The 21,617-nt window shown below is 36.2% G+C and overlaps 1 protein-coding gene across 1 annotated transcript in view; it reads right to left on the bottom strand.

The window, feature by feature from the left end:
- Nucleotides 1-21,617, bottom strand: part of nell2a (neural EGFL like 2a) — a 118,117-nt gene that overhangs the window by 33,185 nt on the left and 63,315 nt on the right. The window contains exon 13 of the mRNA XM_084095413.1: nucleotides 8,511-8,636. Coding sequence (XP_083951539.1) covers nucleotides 8,511-8,636 — 126 coding nt within the window. The remainder of the gene's footprint in view (nucleotides 1-8,510; nucleotides 8,637-21,617) is intronic.

Here is a 21,617-nt window from a genome sequence, read left to right as displayed (position 1 = left end):
AGCCAGCAGGGGGCCACCGGCTTAAAATGGAAGAAAACAAAACAAGAATTACAGCCGCTTCGCATTTATCAGACTCGGCAATTACTGATGATGCCTCAAAAACACGTCCTGCGCTTTCAAACGCACTGAAAAGCCTCATGTAGGGACGTTTCATGAAAAGACGCCGCAAATGAAGGTTGAGTTCGGGAAATGTCAATCAGGCCTTCAAATGGCTTTTGATTTGCTGTGCTGGAGCTGACAGCATGATTTCATATCATGGCTTATTCTGCTTTGATGCTGGTTGACCTAGTTATTCCAGTTAAACTAGTTAGGAATTACAGCCGCTATGGTGTTATTGGTTAAACTAGTTAAAGGGATAGTTCAATAAAAAAATCAAAAATTATGTCATTGTTTACTCACCCTCAAGTTGTTCCAAACATTATAAATGTCTTTGTTCTGCTGAATACTAAGGAAGATATTTTGAAGAATGTTGGTGACCAAACAGATCTTGGGCCCCATTGACTACCATACTATGGTATGGTACCATTGATACCATTTTTTTTGGGTGACTATCCCTTTAAGGACTTTTGTCAGAAGCAGTGTTATTGGTTAAACTAGTTAAGAACTTTTGTTGGAAGCGTTGTTATCGGTTAAACTAGTTAAGAACCTTTGTTGGAAGTGATGTTATCGGTTTAACTAGTTAAGAACTTTTGTTGGAAGCGTTGTTATTGGTTTAACTAGTTAAGAACTTTTGTTGGAAGTGATGTTATCGGTTTAACTAGTTAAGATCTTTTGTTAGAAGCGTTGTTATTGGTTTAACTAGTTAAGAACTTTTGTTGAAAGTGATGTTATCGGTTAAACTAGTTAAGATCTTTTGTTGAAAGTGATGTTATCGGTTTAACTAGTTAAGATCTTTTGTTAGAAGCGTTGTTATTGGTTTAACTAGTTAAGAACTTTTGTTGGAAGCGTTGTTATTGGTTTAACTAGTTAAGAACTTTTGTTGAAAGTGATGTTATCGGTTTAACTAGTTAAGATCTTTTGTTAGAAGCGTTGTTATTGGTTTAACTAGTTAAGAACTTTTGTTGAAAGTGATGTTATCGGTTAAACTAGTTAAGGACTTTTGTTGGAAGTGTTGTTATCGGTTAAACTAGTTAAGGACTTTTGCTGGAAGCGGTGTTATCGGTCAAACCAGGTAAGATCTGTTGGAAATGTTATCGTCAACAAAAAAAGTTAATATTTAAAAATATTTCTGTTAACTGAAAAAAATAATGAAACTGAATGAAAATATACAAATTATAAAAATTAGATGGGGAAAAAAATATTAAATGAAAATTACAAATGTTGCCTTAGCAACTAACTGAAATAAGTTTAGGTTGAAGTATTAAAATACTGAATTAAAACTGAAGTTGAAAATTAAACCTATTTAAAAACAATTATCAAAAATCAAATAAAAGGACAAGAGCACGTAAAATTACTAATCATTAAACTACAATTAAATTAAAATGTAAATGCTATCTCAAGATATATATATATATAATAGTATATAAAGTAGTATATAATAGTATATAAATAATACTAAAATAATGCATGATAAACATCCCTTAAAAAACCTACACTTACTTGAGAGTGTTTTGTAAAAAAAAAAAAAATGTTTTCAGATAATATATCTTGAATTAAGTTTGTTTTGTTTACCCTTTTGGCAACTAGTTGTTTTTTCTTGTTTTGAGCATAAATCTAATAAACTGTTGTGAGGTTTATGCATTTGCCAAAAGGCTTAGAAAAAGAAAACTGAATTCAAGATATAATATTTGAAAACAAGTCTTAATATCATTTTGCTATATATTTAGTTACAAAAATATTATAAATAAATAAATGCAAATAAATAATACAACAAAATATGATAAATAAATAATGTTTATTTTTTTATCTCTGGAATATATTTAACTGAAAATGAGACAAAAATGCTGCCGATTTTTTGGCAGCGCAGGATGTTGGATGGATCTTTATGATTTGTGTGAGCTGCTCTACGAGTCTCTAACCTTCATTTAACCCCATGAAAGCAGCAAAACGTTTGGTTATAAAGATTCCCCTCCAACTATAAGTGATGCTCGTTTTTATTCACCTCAAAGGGTGTGAAATTTGGGTCTGAATGAAACGCGTTCAATCAAAAGGTGAAGTCACGACCGATGCAGCACAGCTCTTGAACTCAAAATGAGGGTTTTCATTTCCCATAATCCCACTGCCGCTGCCCAGACAAAACCACATTCACATGGAGAGATGGTGGAGGCCTCTGTCCACGACTTCTCCGCGGGAATGAACAGAATCCAGGAGTCGGGATATGTATGAGGCGAGATACAGGACAGGAGAATGGACTTGTGGTACAGAACTGCCAGCGGCTACTTTGAATTGGTCCTTTCTAATCCACGGAAGTGAAGAATGGACACACACACACACCGGTGTGGAGTCAGCCGATTCTGCTATCTCAGATAACACCTTTCTTACACTCCGCAGGGAAGACTAATAACAGAGCCAGAGATTACGGGGCTAATCGTTGGGTGCATTGGAAACACTCGAGGGCCACAAACACACACACACACACACACACACACACACACACATACACACACAGAGGAGAGGAAAGAAAATCTCTTGTTTCTACTAGACAGCAATGAGATTAAATGGAGTGCAAGAAGAGACTTTTGCTTAAAGGAACAGTTCACCCAAATTCATATGAATATAGAAAACATCTTCTTTTGTGTTTCACAGCAGAAAGTAAGTCACACAGGTTTGGAACGACATGAGGAAGAATACAGTAAAAAACTTTATTTATCTGATTTCAGTATATAAATTTGATGCACGGACTGAGGAAGAACATAATGTTTTGCAGATTGTCATTTAGTCTTCTGAAAGTCTCAATGAAAGACCGACATTTGAGCAGGAGAAAGAGTGGATGATGCGCCAATGCTACATTATTCTAAATGTCATAATTATTTGTTAACAAACAAGTTTTCATTACTTCAATTATCTCATTGTTTCTGCATTAAATTATTGCATTGTTTAAATTAATACATTTTTCGCTAACTGTGATTTTGTATATGTACATTTCTGAAATGCATAACTCAGACGGTTTCCTCTGATAACAGATCACTCTAAATTATAATGTGGACTCATGCATTTTCTGTAAAGCTGCTTTGAAACGATGTGTGTTGTGAAAAGCGCTATTCAAATAAATATGAATTGAATTGAAAATGTAAATGTCAGCAACACCAGTGATTAACTGAATGCAACATAAGTCGCTTCAGACAAAAAGCATCTGCCAAATGCATAAATGCAGCTGTTAAACGGACACTGTTCATTTCGATAATCACAGACTTCATCACTAGTACAGTTTATAAGTACATAAACACTTCAAATTCAAGCCTAGCTAACAGATGAGTTTGTTTAACGCTTCGTAACTCCAGCTAGAGCGTCAGCGCTCCGTTAGCAGAAACTGCAAGCTCAGTCGTAAAGCCAGTGGCCATCTGCACACGACCAATCAAACATTTATCAATATAGTTTTTCCAAGAACAAACCGCTGCGCTCGGCATTTCACAACTAATTACTTTCTATATGGAGAAAGCATTAGACTTATCAGGGTCGACACAGGTCTGGATTAACCGTGTGTGAAGTGTGTTTGTGTGCGGTCTTTGAGGACGAGGAAATCCTCTCTCTTGGGTTCCCGTCTTAAGCAAACAGGAGTGCCGGAGCTATTAATTACAGCACCTGTGGCGTTATTACGAGGGAACTTCATTTTGCAGTCTCGTCAAGGCTGCAACACATGAGATGTTCTGCGTTTGAGGGTTGATAGCGGATCCATCTCATTAAAAATTGTACGCTTGCAGCCAAACATACGGGCGGCCTTTGAATACATTGTACCGTACGTACTCATTGGGTTTATATTCTCGTTTTTCATAAACTCGAGCTTAAAAAGAAGGGAATGAAATTAAAGTAGTGCTGGGACGAGCAGAGGAGAACTTGGCAGAGAGAAGTGGAGCCTGGCACCAGTTCGCCTTGAAACAATAGAATCCGCAAGGACGGAGAAACCAATACAGATGTACGAATATTCCCAGAATATCTTCCAAAGCAGCTTTTTACATAATGAAACACCCTGGCAACACAAAACTAGGGAAAATAGTCTTTTATTCACATGCATCAAATGAAATTGCAATCTGTTTGCTTTTGATTTGCTGTGCTGGAGCTGACAGCTTGAGTTCACATTATGGTTTATCCTGCTTTGATGCTGGTTGACCTAGGAAGTTATTCTGGTTAAACTAGGAAGTTATTCTGGTTAAACTACTTAGGAATTACAGCTGCTCCGGTGTTATTGGTTAAACTAGTTAAGATCTTTCGTTGGAAGCGTTGTTATCGGTTAAACTAGTTAAGATCTTTCGCTGGAAGCGATGTTATCGGTTAAACTAGTTAAGATCTTTGGTTGGAAGCGGTGTTATCAGTTACATTTACATTTATGCATTTGGCAAAGGCTTTTATCCAAAGCAACTTGCAACTTGCTTCGAACCCATGACCTTGGCGTTGCAAGCACCAACGCTCTACTGTTTGAGCTACAGGAAAGCTAAACTAGTTAAGATCTTTTGGAAGCGGTGTTATCGGTTAAACTAGTTAAGTACTTTCGTTGGAAGCGATGTTATTGGTTAAACTAGTTAAGATCTTTTGTAAGCTGTGTTATCGGTTAAACTAGTTAAGTACTTTCGTTGGAAGCGGTGATATTGGTTAAACTAGTTAAGATCTTTTGTTGGAAGCGTTGTTATCAGTTAAACTAGTTAAGTACTTTCGTTGGAAGCGGTGTTATTGGTTAAACTAGTTAAGATCTTTTGTTGGAAGCGTTGTTATCAGTTAAACTAGTTAAGATATTTCGTTGGAAGCGGTGTTATCGGTTAAACTAGTTAAGATCTTTCGTTGGAAGCGGTGTTATTGGTTAAACTAGTTAAGATCTTTGGTTGGAAGCGGTGTTATCGGTTAAACTAGTTAAGGACTTTAGTTGGAAGCGGTGTTATCGGTTAAACTAGTTAAGGACTTTAGTTGGAAGCGGTGTTATTGGTTAAACTAGTTAAGGACTTTAGTTGGAAGCATTGTTATTGGTTAAACTAGTTAAGATCTTTGGTTGGAAGTGGTGTTATTGGTTAAACTAGTTAAGGACTTTAGTTGGAAGCGTTGTTATTGGTTAAACTAGTTAAGGACTTTAGTTGGAAGCGGTGTTATTGGTTAAACTAGTTAAGGACTTTAGTTGGAAGCGGTGTTATCGTGGATGGTGTTGACATAGAACTTGGCAGAGCGTAGCGGATTCTGGCACCAGTTCGCTTTGAAACAATAGAATCTGCAAGGACAGAGAAACCAATACAGATGAGTGAATATACCCAGAATATCTTCCAAAGCAGCTTTTTACATAATGAAACACCCTGGCAACACAAAACTGGGAAAATAGTCTTTTATTTACATGCAATCTGTTTGTCTGAGCGTCCTGATGCAGCCATTTCGTCAATAGTGTGTTTTTTGGGACAGGAATATCAGTTTGTCTGACCAGTGTCAGACGGGTTCATTATTTATGATGCATTTGGTACATGCTTTTATCCAAAATATTTAATTGTGCATTCAAGGTACATTTGTCCACACATTCCCTGCGACCTTGATTCAATTCTTGGCACAATGCTCTAGCAGGCTGCCGCTTCTGTTTAGTGCTGCTAAAGGTGCAGGTATAAAAACATAGCAGCTTTAAGTGCTTGTCAGCATGTTACTATATCGTTGCTGGGGTATTCTGGGTGGTTGCTAGGGCATCAATATGCAGTTGATGGGGATATCATCATGCAATATTGTTGTTTTGAATGCTAACAAGGGCATTATTATGTTGTTGTTTAATTGCTAGGGTGTTCTTGGTGGTTGCTAGAACAATGCTAGGTTATTAACGTGTTGCTATATCATTGATAGGGTGGTCTGGATGGTTGCTAGGGTGTTAATGTGTTGCTATATCATTGATAGGGTGGTCTGGATGGTTGCTAGGGTGTTAATGTGTTGCTATATCATTAATAGGGTGTTCTGGATGGTTGCTATGGTGTTAATGTGTTGCTATATCATTGATAGGGTGGTCTGGATGGTTGCTAGGGTGTTAATGTGTTGCTATATCATTAATAGGGTGTTCTGGATGATTGCTAAGGCATTAATATGTGGTTGCAAGGGTGTAAATGTGTTGCAATCATTGTTAGGGTCAGCGACTCTAATTGCTAGTGTGACATTCACAACTTTTTCCAAACAGAGAGGAGAGTGGGGGGACGAGAGAAAGGGTAAAAGATTGGTTGATATGTATATTTTGTAAAATTTCTATATGTATTCCTGCAAAAAAAAAACAACTTCCCAACACTCCCCACGGATAATTTTTCATGCAAACAGGAAGTCCTGACATTTGGAAAGCACAAGCATGTGTCTCTGATCTCTGACTCAACAAACCATTTTCAGGGTAAGCATCTTCCTGCAATTAAGAGCATGTATTCTCAGTGTGCTTCTATAAGGCGCTTTATGGACTTTTCCTTTCATAAGCAACAGCGTCGAGGGGTCTCGTATCTCTGCGCACACAGAGACTGTGATTACAGTAAGTCGACGTGAGGCTGACAAACGCTTGACTATGACCAGAGAATCATTCCAGCAGGGAGTCAACTTAATCACACCAACTGATGGATTCTGGGAATGTCGGGCTCTTGTATCTCACAGACATTTTAATATCGATCCATGCAATAGAATGTAATCCATCTGTACTATCATATTCATCTCTGGGGGGATGCAAGGAATTAAGCGCTGAAAGTGTTTATCAGTTTTAGTGAGAATACAGAGCGGCGCTTTGGGACGCTCTCCACCGCAGTCGATCAATAATTCCACGGAGGAGAGAGATACAGTGCGTGCGGCACTATAAATGCTGTTTTTATTTCCAGAGACTGTTTAAAACCTTGAAGGACATGGAGCACTTCATGTTGCACAAAGATGAATCTAGACTATCATAATAAAGACATTTTTCTGTGTGCACAAAGGCTCCAAATGCCTCCTGAACTTTATCATACTGCAGTTTTTTTAATGTACAACTGAGAGACGCTGTGCTTGAATGAACCTAATTGGCTGGGCTCTGTATTAATTTGATGTATTATAATGAAACAGGAAGTGCTGGAGTCCCAATAATCCATAAACCGAAATGATATATACGACGTCTAAAAGCACACACTTTCTGTAACTGCTGGGCAATTAGTGGAAGAGCAACAGTAAACACTATAAAATAATTCCAACGACGATAGTCCATATTGAAACTGGAAATATGAAGTGACTGGTTGACTCACAGGGTTCAGATTCGCTGTTTCAGCAGCAAAAACACCAGCAGGGCACATCCTCTATGTCAGCATATCATGCTGTATTCTTTTGGCAAGATACCTGTGACAACCTGTGAGGAGCTACTAGAAATAATACTGCAAAGTTTAATACACATTTATAATGATTTATTATTGATTGACAGCCTGCATTTAGTCTTTAGAGAACATTTATGTGCAGTGACACAACAATGAATAATTAAACCATTAAAGTTTAATATTAAAATTAAAGTATACATTTATTTTCACTGAATAATTTAATATATCCAGTATATATTATATAATATATATATATATATATATATATATAACTATTTAACATATAACTATATAACAAGTGCATACATTTAAAAACTGAATAAATAAAATAATTAATTCTAATAAAAATATTATATATACATATAAATACTATATTTAAATCATTAAAATATAAAATAAATACTTTTAGTAAACATTTAAATAAACATGACTACATATATATATGACTATATATATATATATATATATATATATATATATATATAATCCAACTATTTAAGTCATTAAAATATATTTTTAATGTTGGTTTAAACAATTAAACTAATTCTCATTAACAAATTATTTATATAAAAATCCAACTATTTAAGTAATTGAAATATATATATATATATATATTAAAATGTTGTTTAAACTAATTAATTCTCATTAAGATTTTTTTTCAGTGCATCTGTGAATGTTAAGTCAAATGATGCATTTTGCACTATAACTTAACACTTTGTTTTGCACTGTGATTGGTTAGTTTGCCTTGACTCCCTGTCATGTGATTGGTCGAGTCTCAGTGCTGTGAGAATTTTATTTATCTAATATAACAGGTAAATGAATAGAATTAGAAGCCTGCAAAAGCACAAATACTATGATTGAAATTGATTAGGCCTTTGTTGCAGGATTTTGGCTGAAGTGCTTCCTCTCCGTTTGTGTATTTGTAATGAGACAAAACAAAATACTTCATTGTGATTGATTGGCATCATCTCGTGTGGATAGTGTGATTAAATGTTTCTGGGATCCTCAAGCGCTTAACCAGCCGCTGTATCAAAGGTGAATTTGATGACATTGATGATGAACATGTGAAGGCCGAGATTGATTTGACTTTCTCACCTGTACAGGAGTAATCATCGATACGGATAAATCCAGTGTGGCAGATGCACATGAAGGAGCCGGCGGTGTTCACACACTGTGTGTTCTCGCGGCAGTAGTGCCTCCCCTCCACACACTCGTCGATATCTGCACAAACACAGCGGATCAGCAGAGGAGTCAAGACTTCAGCATGATCGAAATGCTGCTCGCTTGAAGCCGCCAGTCAAACACATTTACCATGATGGGGCCCAGATATCAAATATTTACCAGATATTCAATATTTGTCAAGGCAAGTGTATTTATATAGCACATTTCATACGCAATGGTAATTCAAAGAGCTTTACATAAAAAGGATTTTAAAAAGAATCATAAAAGTGCATAAGACATAAAAATTACAAAAAAGTAAGAAATAAAAATGTATTAATTTATTCTAAACAAATAAAAGCATCAAATTGTAAAAAAATAATCATAAAGGATGCATAAGAAATAAAATAAAAAATATAAAATGTATTAAAAACTAATAAAAATAAAAGATTTTTCAAAGAATTTTGCATAAAATAGTATTTAAAAATAATCATAAAAGTTGCATAAGAATGAAAAGTAAGAAATGAAGATTGATTAAAAATTTAAATTATTAAAAATTAACAAAATAAATGATATACAATGTGCTTTAAATAAAAAGTATTTAAAATAATCATAAGAAATAAAAGTAACGACAAAAAGTAAAAAAAAATAACTTGATTAAAAATTTATACAAAATAAATGAAATGATAATTCAAAGGTGCTTTACAGAAAAAGTAACTTAAAAATAATCATAAAAGATCCATAAAAATAAAAGTAACAATAAAAAGTAAGAAAAATTTATTAAAATGAATTGTATTAAAAACAAATGAATAGAAAAGAATACACTGATTTTTACTCAGATTTGCTAGTAAATTTCACAAATAATTACAATGGCAACTAACATTGAATTAAATGCGAAATTTTTAATTACAGTATTTTCTTGTTAAACGTTTTCCAATCATTTTTATTTACAACTTGAATAAAATATATTTTTTAGTGTACATAAAATGATACAGTGCATATTTACAGAAGCAAAGATTTTAATGCCACTTTCACACACGTGACTTGTGAGTATAAACTTTTTATATATATTAACGTCTCTGAACTTAAAATGCTTAAAGGAGAAGTTCACTTTCAAAAAAACTTTTGCTGATAATTTACTCACCCCCATGTCATCCAAGATGTCCATGTCTTTCTTTCTTCAGTCGCAAAGAAATTAAGGTTTTTGATGAAAACATTCCAGGATTTCCCCCCATGTAATGGATTCTATTGGGACCCAAACGGTAGAAGGTCCAAATGACAGTTTAAGTGCAGCTTCAAAGGGCTTTAAACGATACCAGACGATGAATAAGGGTCTTATCTAGCGAAACGATCGGTCATTTCCAAAATAAATAAAAAAGTTTAAGTTTTATAAGCACAAACGCTCGCCTTGCTCTGTTCTGTGATGCGCGTTCGTGACGTCACGTAATACGCAATTACGTTGAAAAGGTCACGCTTGACGTGTTTACAAATGTGCGGAAGGAGGACCATATACACATTTTCAAATGTATTTGTGTCAGTTTATCGTTTAAAATGCCCATTTCGTGTGCGTATCCTCGGTGTTTTAATATTAAAAAGCCAAAAAGAACATTTTCTTCAGGACAGAAATTTTTCAAGCGTGACCTTTTCAACGTAATTGCGTATTACGTGACGTCACGAACGCGCATCACAGAACAGAGCAAGGCGAACATTTGTGCTTATAAAACTTAAACTTTTTTATTTATTTTGGAAATGACCGATCGTTTCGCTAGATAAGACCCTTATTCATCGTCTGGTATCGTTTAAAGCCCTTTGAAGCTGCACTTAAACTGTCATTTGGACCTTCTACCGTTTGGGTCCCAATAGAATCCATTACATGGGGGGAAATCCTGGAATGTTTTCATCAAAAACCTTAATTTCTTTGCAACTGAAGAAAGAAAGACATGGACATCTTGGATGACATGGGGGTGAGTAAATTATCAGCAAAAGTTTTTTTGAAAGTGAACTTCTCCTTTAAAGATTTCAGATGTTTGAATCATTTCTGTGAATCAGTTGTATTGATTCCATCAATTGTTTGTTTCAGTGAATCAGTTCATAGTTAAAACTATAAATCAGCGTGTGCAACATGCTCGTTAGTTTTATCAAGATTTTTAAAGTTTAACTCTTTGCATTAAACACCTTGAATCTATCTGGCAACATTTGCTGCTTATATAGTTGAAATTATTTATTTTTCCTCTGAATGGAAAAGGCTGCTTTCATTTATTCATCAAGTTAACAACCCGCCATTCTTTAAATTAAAATTACTGAAAGATGTGCAAAAATCAAGGACTTTTGTCCTGGATTCAAGAGTCCGTATTATGAATTCTGTGACTTTTTAAAAGGCATTATGCGCCACTAGGGGAAGATGAAAACCTTGACATTTCTGGGAAAAGTTTGGAGGAAACGGAGGGCAGAGTGATCGCCCTGCTCATGTGTCATGACTCCTTGAATTTATCGCAGCCAGATCAAATAAAAGGTATTAAATCAAATCTCATAGACTTACAGATCTAATAAAAAGCCTTATGAATTTTCACCAGCCGAACTGCTGCATTTGTGATGAATTCAGAGTGGCTTTATGGCTCAGGACTTCAAATGAAACTTTAACCTGATTTACTTCGAACTCGCGTCCTTCAGCATAACCTCAGCTGCATTTCCTCTTCTGTAACTCGTTTAGTTAAAGAACCTCCTCTGTTATTTCAAGGAATAACCAGGAATTATCATCCCACAGTAACGAAAGTACTTGCATCCATTGCCTACAAAACACACACGCCTGAATCAAACAATCTTTACTTAACTCTAACTGTTATAGGTCAGTAACTTTATTTAGACTAGTTAGACTAGTTTTTCATAGTTTTTACCAACCTTGATACCAGTACCTGTGCATGCCAGGATTATTATAAAAAAAAAATGTTGTTGCTTTAAATAAAATAAATATTAATTCAAATGAAACTAAATATTAAAATAAACTTAAACATATTTTATTTCAGCTAATTACCAAAGTTAAAGTTAAAGTTAAAGTTAGTTTTAGTGCTTCAACAAACTTATTTCACTTTATGGCAAAAAGTTCTAATTTTCTTTTAGTTTAAGTTTTTCAACTAATATTTATATTTTATTTTATTTCAGCATCATTCCAACTAACATACATGGGTTTATTTTAAGGTATGTTTTTTAAGTTTATATTTTGAATTATTTTTTTTTATTTTTTTTTGGGCCGCGTCGAAAGAACACCACAGACACAGTGCAATCCACATGGGGAAATCTCACAGTAAAATAAGCAGCTGTGCAAAATATGATACACCGGTGTTTTGCCATATGAAAGTTTATTTATGTATAATCTTATTTCTCTTTTAATTAATTTTATAACTGTATCAACTGTATGTCTGACTGATTGCACTGTATTCCTCCTTTTGATTCTAAACTGAACTCAAATGGCACTGAGAATTGGATAAGAGACAAACATAAATTACTTAATTGGGGAACTTGAGAGATGAAGCCATGCTGATGGCCTGGTTCTGTGGTGGAGTAGTGAGTTTGATGTGTAATTAAAGAGGTTCTGTGTGGTGCGGACTGGATTGATTCCCAAATCTTCCAAATAAATGGGTTTTTGGGGTTTTTCCTTTTGTTCATCACTGATGACTGTGGTCTATAGAGCGTCTTCACTCCTGATTTCCTTTTGTTCGTCACTGATGACTGTGGTCTATAGAGAGTCTTCACTCCTGTTTTCCTTTTGTTCGTCACTGATGACTGTGGTCTATAGAGCGTCTTCACTCCTGATTTCCTTTTGTTCGTCACTGATGACTGTGGTCTAAAGAGCGTCTTCACTCCGGTTTTCCTTTTGTTCGTCACTGATGACTGTGGTCTGTAGAGCGTCTTCACTCCTGATTTCCTTTTGTTCGTCACTGATGACTGTGGTCTATAGAGCGTCTTCACTCCTGTTTTCCTTTTGTTCACAGTGATGGCTGTGGTCTATAGAGCGTCTTCACTCCTGATTTCCTTTTGTTCATCACTGATGACTGTGGTCTATAGAGCGCCTTCACTCCTGTTTTCCTTTTGTTCGTCACTGATGACTGTGGTCTATAGAGCGTCTTCACTCCTGATTTCCTTTTGTTCGTCACTGATGACTGTGGTCTATAGAGAGTCTTCACTCCTGTTTTCCTTTTGTTCATGACTGATGACTGTGGTCTATAGAGTGTCTTCACTCCTGTTTTCCTTTTGTTCGTCACTGATGACTGTGGTCTATAGAGAGTCTTCACTCCTGTTTTCCTTTTGTTCATGACTGATGACTGTGGTCTATAGAGCGTCTTCACTCCTGTTTTCCTTTTGTTCGTCACTGATGACTGTGGTCTATAGAGAGTCTTCACTTCTGTTTTCCTTTTGTTCATGACTGATGACTGTGGTCTATAGAGCGTCTCCACTCCTGTTTTCCTTTTGTTCGTCACTGATGACTGTGGTCTATAGAGTCTTCACTCCTGATTTCCTTTTGTTCATCACTGATGGCTGTGGTCTATAGAGTCTTCACTCCTGATTTCCTTTTGTTCATCACTGATGGCTGTGGTCTATAGAGCGTCTTCACTCCGGTTTTCCTTTTGTTCGCAGTGATGACTGTGGTCTATAGAGCGTCTTCACTCCTGTTTTCCTTTTGTTCGTCACTGATGACTGTGGTCTATAGAGCGTCTTCACTCCTGTTTTCCTTTTGTTCGTCACTGATGACTGTGGTCTATAGAGTCTTCACTCCTGATTTCCTTTTGTTCATCACTGATGGCTGTGTTCTTTAGAGCGTCTTCACTCCTGTTTTCCTTTTGTTCGCAGTGATGGCTGTGGTCTATAGAGCGTCTTCACTCCTGTTTTCCTTTTGTTCGTCACTGATGACTGTGGTCTATAGAGCGTCTTCACTCCGGTTTTCCTTTTGTTCGCAGTGATGACTGTGGTCTTTAGAGCGCCTTCACTCCGGTTTTCCTCTTCATCACATTAGCATTGGAGGAGCCCGGGTTGAATGTGCCGTCGTTTGTGTGAGAGATAACGAAATAGAAGGAAATCCATCTTCTTTTTGGGGTTTTTGTCCTGTGTTCTCTGCAGCGAAGGGAAATCAATCACAGCTAAGTGCTCATGAATCAGGGCTGACGGAGACACACGGTCTGCTTCAGAGTAAATGTGGACGAGGATCTTGACAGGAGTAAACAAGTCAGGCATGGAATAAACAGCCAAGATAAACGATCTAAGCCACGGTATTACAAGCCATTAAACCAGAGCGTACGAACAGTGTGTCTGATGATAATATCAGTAACCTAACAGTTCAAATATAGCATAGGCCAAATTAACTTCAAAATACACTATCAACCAGTGGTCGATTGATATTGTGTGTGTGTGTGTGTGTGTGTGTGTGTGTGTGTTTGTGCATGATAGGTGCAAGATTGTGAGATTTGAGCTGAAAAATAATATTTTAAAGGTTGATAAGCAGTGTATATATTGTGCTCCTTGAACTCTTAATCTCAAGATTATACGGGTAGTTTTATTTCATTGCTTGCATTCAGCACAGTTTTTCAGCATTGACCGTGACCCATCAGAACAGATCTGCCATTTCGGGTCACGGCCCACCAGAGAAGCGCTGGTTTGTGTGTCATTTGGGCCAAGACGCCTTCATGCTGTGGGTGGCATTATGTGTTTTCTATCTGCCTTATTTTCCTCCTGCTGTCTCGCTCTATCTCTCAGCTCCAGTGCTGTCTGTCTGCCGGCGGGAAGATAACACACTGTGTGTGTGTGTGTGTGTGTGTGTGCCTGACAGACCCAGTGCTAAAATAATAACCATTCACCTCCCACAGATCTGTGGCTGCCGTCCCAAACACAGGTGCACCGCACTGAAACACACACACAGACTTGCGCACACGCACACACACACACACACACACACACACACACACACACACACTTAAACACACTTACACTCTCACACACACACAGCTACACACACAAACTCACAATTAGTTTAAATTCTGACTTAAAAGCCGTAATTATGAGATTAAAAAGTCAAAATTTACATTACATATCGAAATTATGACAAAAAGTTCAAATTATGATTAAAATTAACAATTGACAAGTTGAAATTATGACAGTCAAATTATGACTTAAAAATTCATAATTGTAACAAGTTGAAATTGACAAAAAGTCAATGAGGTTGAACTTTTTGAAGTTTTTGAAAGTCAGATTTTCAACTTTTTAATTATGACAAGTTTAAATTCTAACTTTAAAAATCATAATTACGACAAGTCAAAATAATGATTTAGAATGTCATAATTTCAACTTTTTATATCATACCTTCAACTTCAAATTTCAAATTTTTATGTCATAATTATGACTTAGTATGTCAAATTCAACTTAGTATGTCAAATTCAACAAATTGAACAACTGTCATAAGTTCAACTTTCCATCTCAGAATTTAGATTTTTCTTCTTCTTCTCATAATTATGATTTACCAAAGCATGATTTTTGTCGCACTCACGGGATGAAGGTTTGACTAGTTAGCAGGAGTAGTATGATGTTACTACACCCCCCTTCTGCTCCATCTCTTTCTCAATCGATGGCCATTAAGAACCAGTGTAATTTATTAATTTAAAAGGATGTTTCTCAACAACTAACCTGTGGTGCTTCTACTAATGATCCAGTTTAGCGTCTGCAGTCATTAAGACCCACTCCAACACATGCAGTGGATCTAATGTCCTTCCTGGCCAACAGAAGAAACCTTGAAAGCGCCTTAAATAATTAATGAGGTTTGGCACGATGACAAACACATGAAAAGGTGGCGTTGACGACTAGTCCTCTGAAAGCGTGACTATAGTCTCATTAACTCGCTTTCACAGCCAATAAATCATGCTACTATCTGAAGAGCTACTCTGGCATTCGGAGGCAAGAGCAATAAAGTGAATAAACTTCCCGATGCCGCAGTGAGTGCGAAACTGACTCTGGCAGGCCTTATTAATCCTAATGAATTGTTTTGCCTCGTATAAAGCGCTCTTTTAACGGAAAACGAAGCTGTGCGACTCGTAGAGCGGGTGATTCCCGTCCCGTGAGACCCGAGGAGAATAGACTGACAACAGCCTCTCGTTTGTCATCAGACCACAGCTCTACGACAATCCCACATGGTGATCAATTCCCATTTACACCACAGAAGTTTGGAGTTCAGGGAGGAAAAAAGAGATAAATCCAGTTTAAGATACTAGATGGAGAACAGTAGGTGTTTTTTTTTAGCTGGCCTAAACTGGTTGAGCAGCAAAAACCAGATCAGACCTGCAACTTTAGCAACCGGTTTAAGACGGATTACACTATGAATAGACTATGACTATAGCAATAGCAACTTTATTTATATAGCACAATTAAAACAACACAAGTTGACCAATGTGCTTTACAATGTCACACAGAAATAGAAGAGAAAAAAAGCATACTAAAATGATCACTGATTAAAAGCTATAGAAAACAGATGTGTTTTGATTTGTCCTTTAAAAGCAGAAATGATTCAGTTCAGGAATGAGAATTCAGAGTCATGGAATCTGTGATTATGTTTGATTGTTTAATGTATTTAAAACGTCATCAATAAAAGTGAAATAGTCTTGGGTTTAAATCCGTTTTGTAGAATTAATCGATTTCACCCTAAATTCAATCCACAGATTCAGTCTGATCCTCAGGGAATCCATAAATGGTAATGGTAATAAAGTCAACAGACATCCATCAGAATAGACAATATTTATTTATTTATACCCTTACTTATTTATTTATTCCCTTATTCATTTATTTATTTATTCATTCATCCATTGTTATTGTTTTTTGTGTGTATTTTTCACTTGTGTCTTGACACGAATGTGGAAGCTGGCAAACTAATTTTATTCATGCATTTATTCATTTCCATTTTTGCATTTTTACTTTTTTTAACAGGGACAGTATGAAAAGAAAAGCATGCAATTATTTATTTATTTATTGATCAATTTCATTTTAACATTTGTTTCTATTTATTTATTTATTTATTTATAAAATTTCATTAATTTTCCATTTTTGCCCTTTTTACTTTTCATTCATTCATTCGTTTATTTTCCATTTTTACTTTTTATTTATTTACTCATTTACTTATTCATGTTTTGTTCATTAATTTTCCACTTTAACCTTTAACTTTTTTAACAGTAAGAAAAGAAAATCACGCAATTTGTTTATTTATTTATTTACTTGTTTTATTAAGTCACTTACTTCAATTGTTCATTCATTTTCCATTTTTGCAATATTCCATTTTTTACTTTTTACTTTTAACAGGGAGAGTATGAAAAGAAAAAACATTTATTTATTTATTCACTTAATTCATTCATTTTTCATTTCTATTGAAAACGAGGCTGCGAGAGCTGGACGTTCGATCCATTCATGTATTAATTCAGTGATATAAATAGTTGTAGAATATTCATTTCTATTTACACAGATTTGTGTGTCAGATTTACACAGAAATTAATTCTGCTAGTGCTTCATCAATGAGGCCTATAGTGGTATTTCATCTAATTCCACTTTTTTACACTTGAAATCCGAGTGATCGACACCAGTACAACCAACTATAAGAACTCACTTAATTAAAGAGCCTATATTATTCCTTTTTAAAAGACTTATGGTTTTTAGCCTCTACTAGAACAGGTTTTCCTGCTTGAATGTTGATTATTTTCCCCATATTCTCCATTGTTGCCGCTCCCCTCTTCCCAGTCTGTCAGTAACGCTCTGTTTACTTCCTGTCTCTATGAAGCCCCTCCTCCTGAAAAGCACACTGTGCTCTGATTGGTCGGCTGGAGCAGTGTGTTGTGATTGGTCGAGCGCTTAGAGTGTGTTTGGGAAATGTCCCGCCCCTTACCATAACCGCCAGTTTAACACACTACTAACTAACTCAACCAGGCCCCGTCCCTTTATTCTGCATATTAATTATTATAATGAGGAATATTGTGACATGTTCGTTCGCGGAAGAAACTCAAGACTACAATGGAGGCGTTTCAGGGAGTTCAGAAACACTGACACTGATATAGAGAAGAACTTGAGCTTTTTCATGATCAAACAGCATCATTACACACTAGAGAAAGATGAAGATGGAAAAAACACTTTAAATATGCTCTCTATTCTGACCGTTTCCGGGTGTTCAGCCCTACAATCTTCCACCAGCATCAATCTACAATCTTAAACCAGCATCAGGTTCAGCCGTCACTCTCATCTAATTACATTTGGGATTCAACTGCACTTTTACAGTCAGCGCCAATTACCCCCGATCACCTACAGTCATTTCCTGCTCAGACCTGCAGGAAATGACATCGTGCGCGAGTTCATGCCGCAATCAGCCTGTCAGTTAATGTACACACTGCTTTTGATATATCTCATTTAAATGGCTTGAATAACTGCAAATTAACAAGGTGAACTCAAGCCTTCACAGCGTCAAGGACATCCAGCTATTCTGCAGGTCTGAATGGATTTGTCACACTGCAGATCTACCGCAGCTTAAGAGCTGGAACTGTGTTTCAATCATTGAAGTTGTATTAAAAACGCCGGATTTCTGAAGGATCATGTGACACTGAAGACTGGAGTAATGATGCTGAACATTCAGCTTTGATCACAGGAATAAATTACACTTTACTATATATTCACATAGAAAACAGCTGTTTTAAATCATAATAATATTCCACAATTTTTCCTGTATTTTTTATCAAATAAATGCAGCCTTGGTGAGACTTCTGATCTACTGTAACTCCCAGTGAAAAGGATTAAACGGCTCCGTCTCGGTCTGGAATAATGAGGACACTCTTCGCCCTTCAGTCTGTCTCTGTCTCTCTCTCTCTCTCTCTCTCTATCTCTCTATCTCTCTCTCTCTCTTTCTCTCTCTCTCTCTCTCTCTCATGACTGAAACCTTTATTATGCGCCAGAGCAGCGTGAATCGCGCTGAGAACAGGCTTTTCTACAGGAGCTGGGCGTGTGTGTGTGTGAAAGAGAATCTGTAGGAAGGAGTTCAGTATTCCCTCGAGCTCACGCGCTACAACATCACGTATGAAATATTGAAACGGGACTGATCTCATCAGCACAGACGTGTGCTATTTTTATCCTGCCAATGCTCATGACGCCTTTAAAGAACTATGTAGCGCTTCTTGAGAGAGACTCCGTCTGCATAATGAAAAAAGGAAACGTGTTTCTGAATCTCCTGATGCTGGAGATCGCGAGACGACGACGGGAAAGCTTCGCCCCGGTGGTGTTTGGGGATTTTCAGTAACAGTAGATGAAATTCCACAACAACATCATGGGTTTGAACCCGAGGTTCCCTAATTATCCTGCTGACTCTTAATATCAGGTGAAACGAGGCGTTGGATATGATGATATTACATACGGCCTGATTTTTGACGTGTGTTGTGCGTTTATTGTTGTAGTACAGTAACTTCAAATGTGTCTCACCCATCTCTCTCTCTCTATATATATAAAATTATTTATTTACTAGCAACTTTTAAATAAATGTTAATAAATACAAAGAATTTACATAAAAGTATGTATATATATATATATATATAAATTTAAATTTAAATTAAAATATTAAATACATTTTATATATATATATATATATATATATATATATATATAGTATATAAAGTGAAAATGAAGTGAAAATACTAGCTTTAATTGGCCGATATATATATATATATATATAAACATTATAGCAGTAAAACAAAAGTAAAAGTAATATTATATATATTTGAGATGCACCGATGTATCGGCCGATTAAAGCTATTATTTTAACTTCCTATATTTTCACTTCATATATATATATATATATATATATATATATATATATATATATATATGGTTATTTGCTTGTTTATTTATTAAAATTATGTATTTTACATTACTTTTGTTTAAACGGTTATAATGTGAATTTAAATTAATTTATTATAAACAGTTTAAAACAATATTAAATATATGTATCACCAAGATCTAAATTTATAAGAAAATAATCAAATAAGATAAAGCAACTTTAATTTCTAAAGTATTTCATTCACATGAGGGTTATACAAAAAATATGCATTACCATATATTGATCGTTTGTAATTAAATTTCTAGCAAAAACTGAGATTCTAATATCTCCAGCCACCGTATGATTTCAGTCGTACCGCCCAGCTGTGAAAACATTGTTTATTGTGTTAAACAACCAGAATTTGCAAATGCTTTGGATTTCTGACACTAAAAGCAGATATTCTCCTCCAGTTAATGATGGAAACCTCAGCGCCAGGTGTTTCATCCTGACCAGCAAGGTTAAAAAGAAAGAGGTGACAAATGAGTGTGGAAGTGGGACACTGCTGGTGTATCCGTCTCACCAGCCAACATTTCTGGGTTACACATGGCCTTTTTTATTTTTCCTTTCTATTTCAAAACACATCCGTGCTTTGATCTCTTCTCCCACTGTTCCCCTTCCCGTCGGAGCGTGGAACTAGATCGGACAGCGTCCAGGGGCTTGTTTCCCAAAAGCATTGTTAGCCAACTATGTTCGCAAGTTCTGTCATTATCAGAATAGTTCAATGAGTCTGTGTTTCCCGAAACCATCGTTCCAACGAACATTCGCAAACAGCATCGCAGAGTTGTGTGTTTGGAGTGACAGCTCTCCTGTGGTTAGAAGCAGAGTTTCTAGTGTGCATGACATGTGGACTCAATAAATCCTGATCTTGAGCAAAATAAGCAAGCTGACATTCAGTACAATCTATATCTTATATTTAGAATATATACAAATGTCATTTACGTCTTATAGTTTGTCAAGAGATTTAAAGCGTCGTTTTTGAAGAGTCTGCATGTGTGAACAAGCTCTAGTGCGTAAGAACGAGTATATGATTGAATCTGGAAATAAAGCAAAATAACTGAGAAAAATAAAAAAAAATAGTCCTCAGATGCCATGATCGAAATTTATAGCATAACATCTAGCGTTAATTCGATCTCAAACAGATTAATTAAAGAAAGTTATTACTCTAACACCTGCGTGACATCATTAACCAACGTGGTTGAACGACCAATTTGCGACGATATGGTTTCGGGAAACAGTCGTGACTCGCTAGTTGATTTCTTCAACGATGCGTCGTACTATGATAGTGAAGCAGCGAGTTACGGCGTTGTTTGGGAAAGTTCCCCTGCACGGCTCTTTCGGTGTTACCCTGAACATTGTATAAGCATTAGTTTCATGTGTCACTGAACGGAAGAGAGACTAAACATCACATCCTTTTGATTTTTCCCGAGTCCTTCACATAAAAACGGAGTCTCGTGGGAACGTTTAGGCAGAACCGCCCGTCGAACTTGCTTTAAGCCGGCGTGTCTGATAGCATCTTTAATTATTCACATCCTCCTGGTCTTTGATAATTACCTGACCGGCCGAGCACGTGAGCATCGGCTGGGTCATCCGCACGGGTTTATTTTTAGCCGGCGAGATGAAAAGGTTTCATTAGAGATCCGACTGATGTGCGGGGAGGTGACGTCCCCAGAAACACAGCCGGAGTCATTAGACATTCAACAAAAGTAGGCCATCCGAAGCTCGGCTCGCTCGGCTTTGAGAGGGGAAAAGGAGGATGAGGAAGGTGGAGGGGAAAGACATTGATGACTTACTCACACACCCAAACGCAATAGCAGCCAATTAAGATGCCAAAGCAAGAGAGGAATCTGACGGATTCTAGTCGTGCATCAATAATGTCGCTTGGTTAATTAGTCATGAGCGTGAAAAAAAACACAGATAAGGGAGAATTCTTTATTTTTTAGAGCTGTCAATCAATTCAGAAATGTCATTGAATAAATTATAGAATAACAAGAAACGTTGATTAATTAGTCAAACTAGTCGCATATCAGCCTGACAGATTATTTTGTGCTTTCTAGATGAGAAAAGCATCAAATAGATCTCAATATATCGTTTTGATTTCATATTCACACAGAGTTTTGTTCATGAATGTATACATGAAACTTTACTGTTTTCCAGCGTCTTGCGTCATGAGC

This window comes from Abramis brama, assembly GCF_963993115.1.
Source record: "Abramis brama genome assembly, chromosome: 20".
Lineage (NCBI taxonomy): Eukaryota > Metazoa > Chordata > Actinopteri > Cypriniformes > Leuciscidae > Abramis > Abramis brama.
Note: the sequence above shows the minus strand (reverse complement) of the source record. Positions and strands in the feature narration are given on the sequence as shown.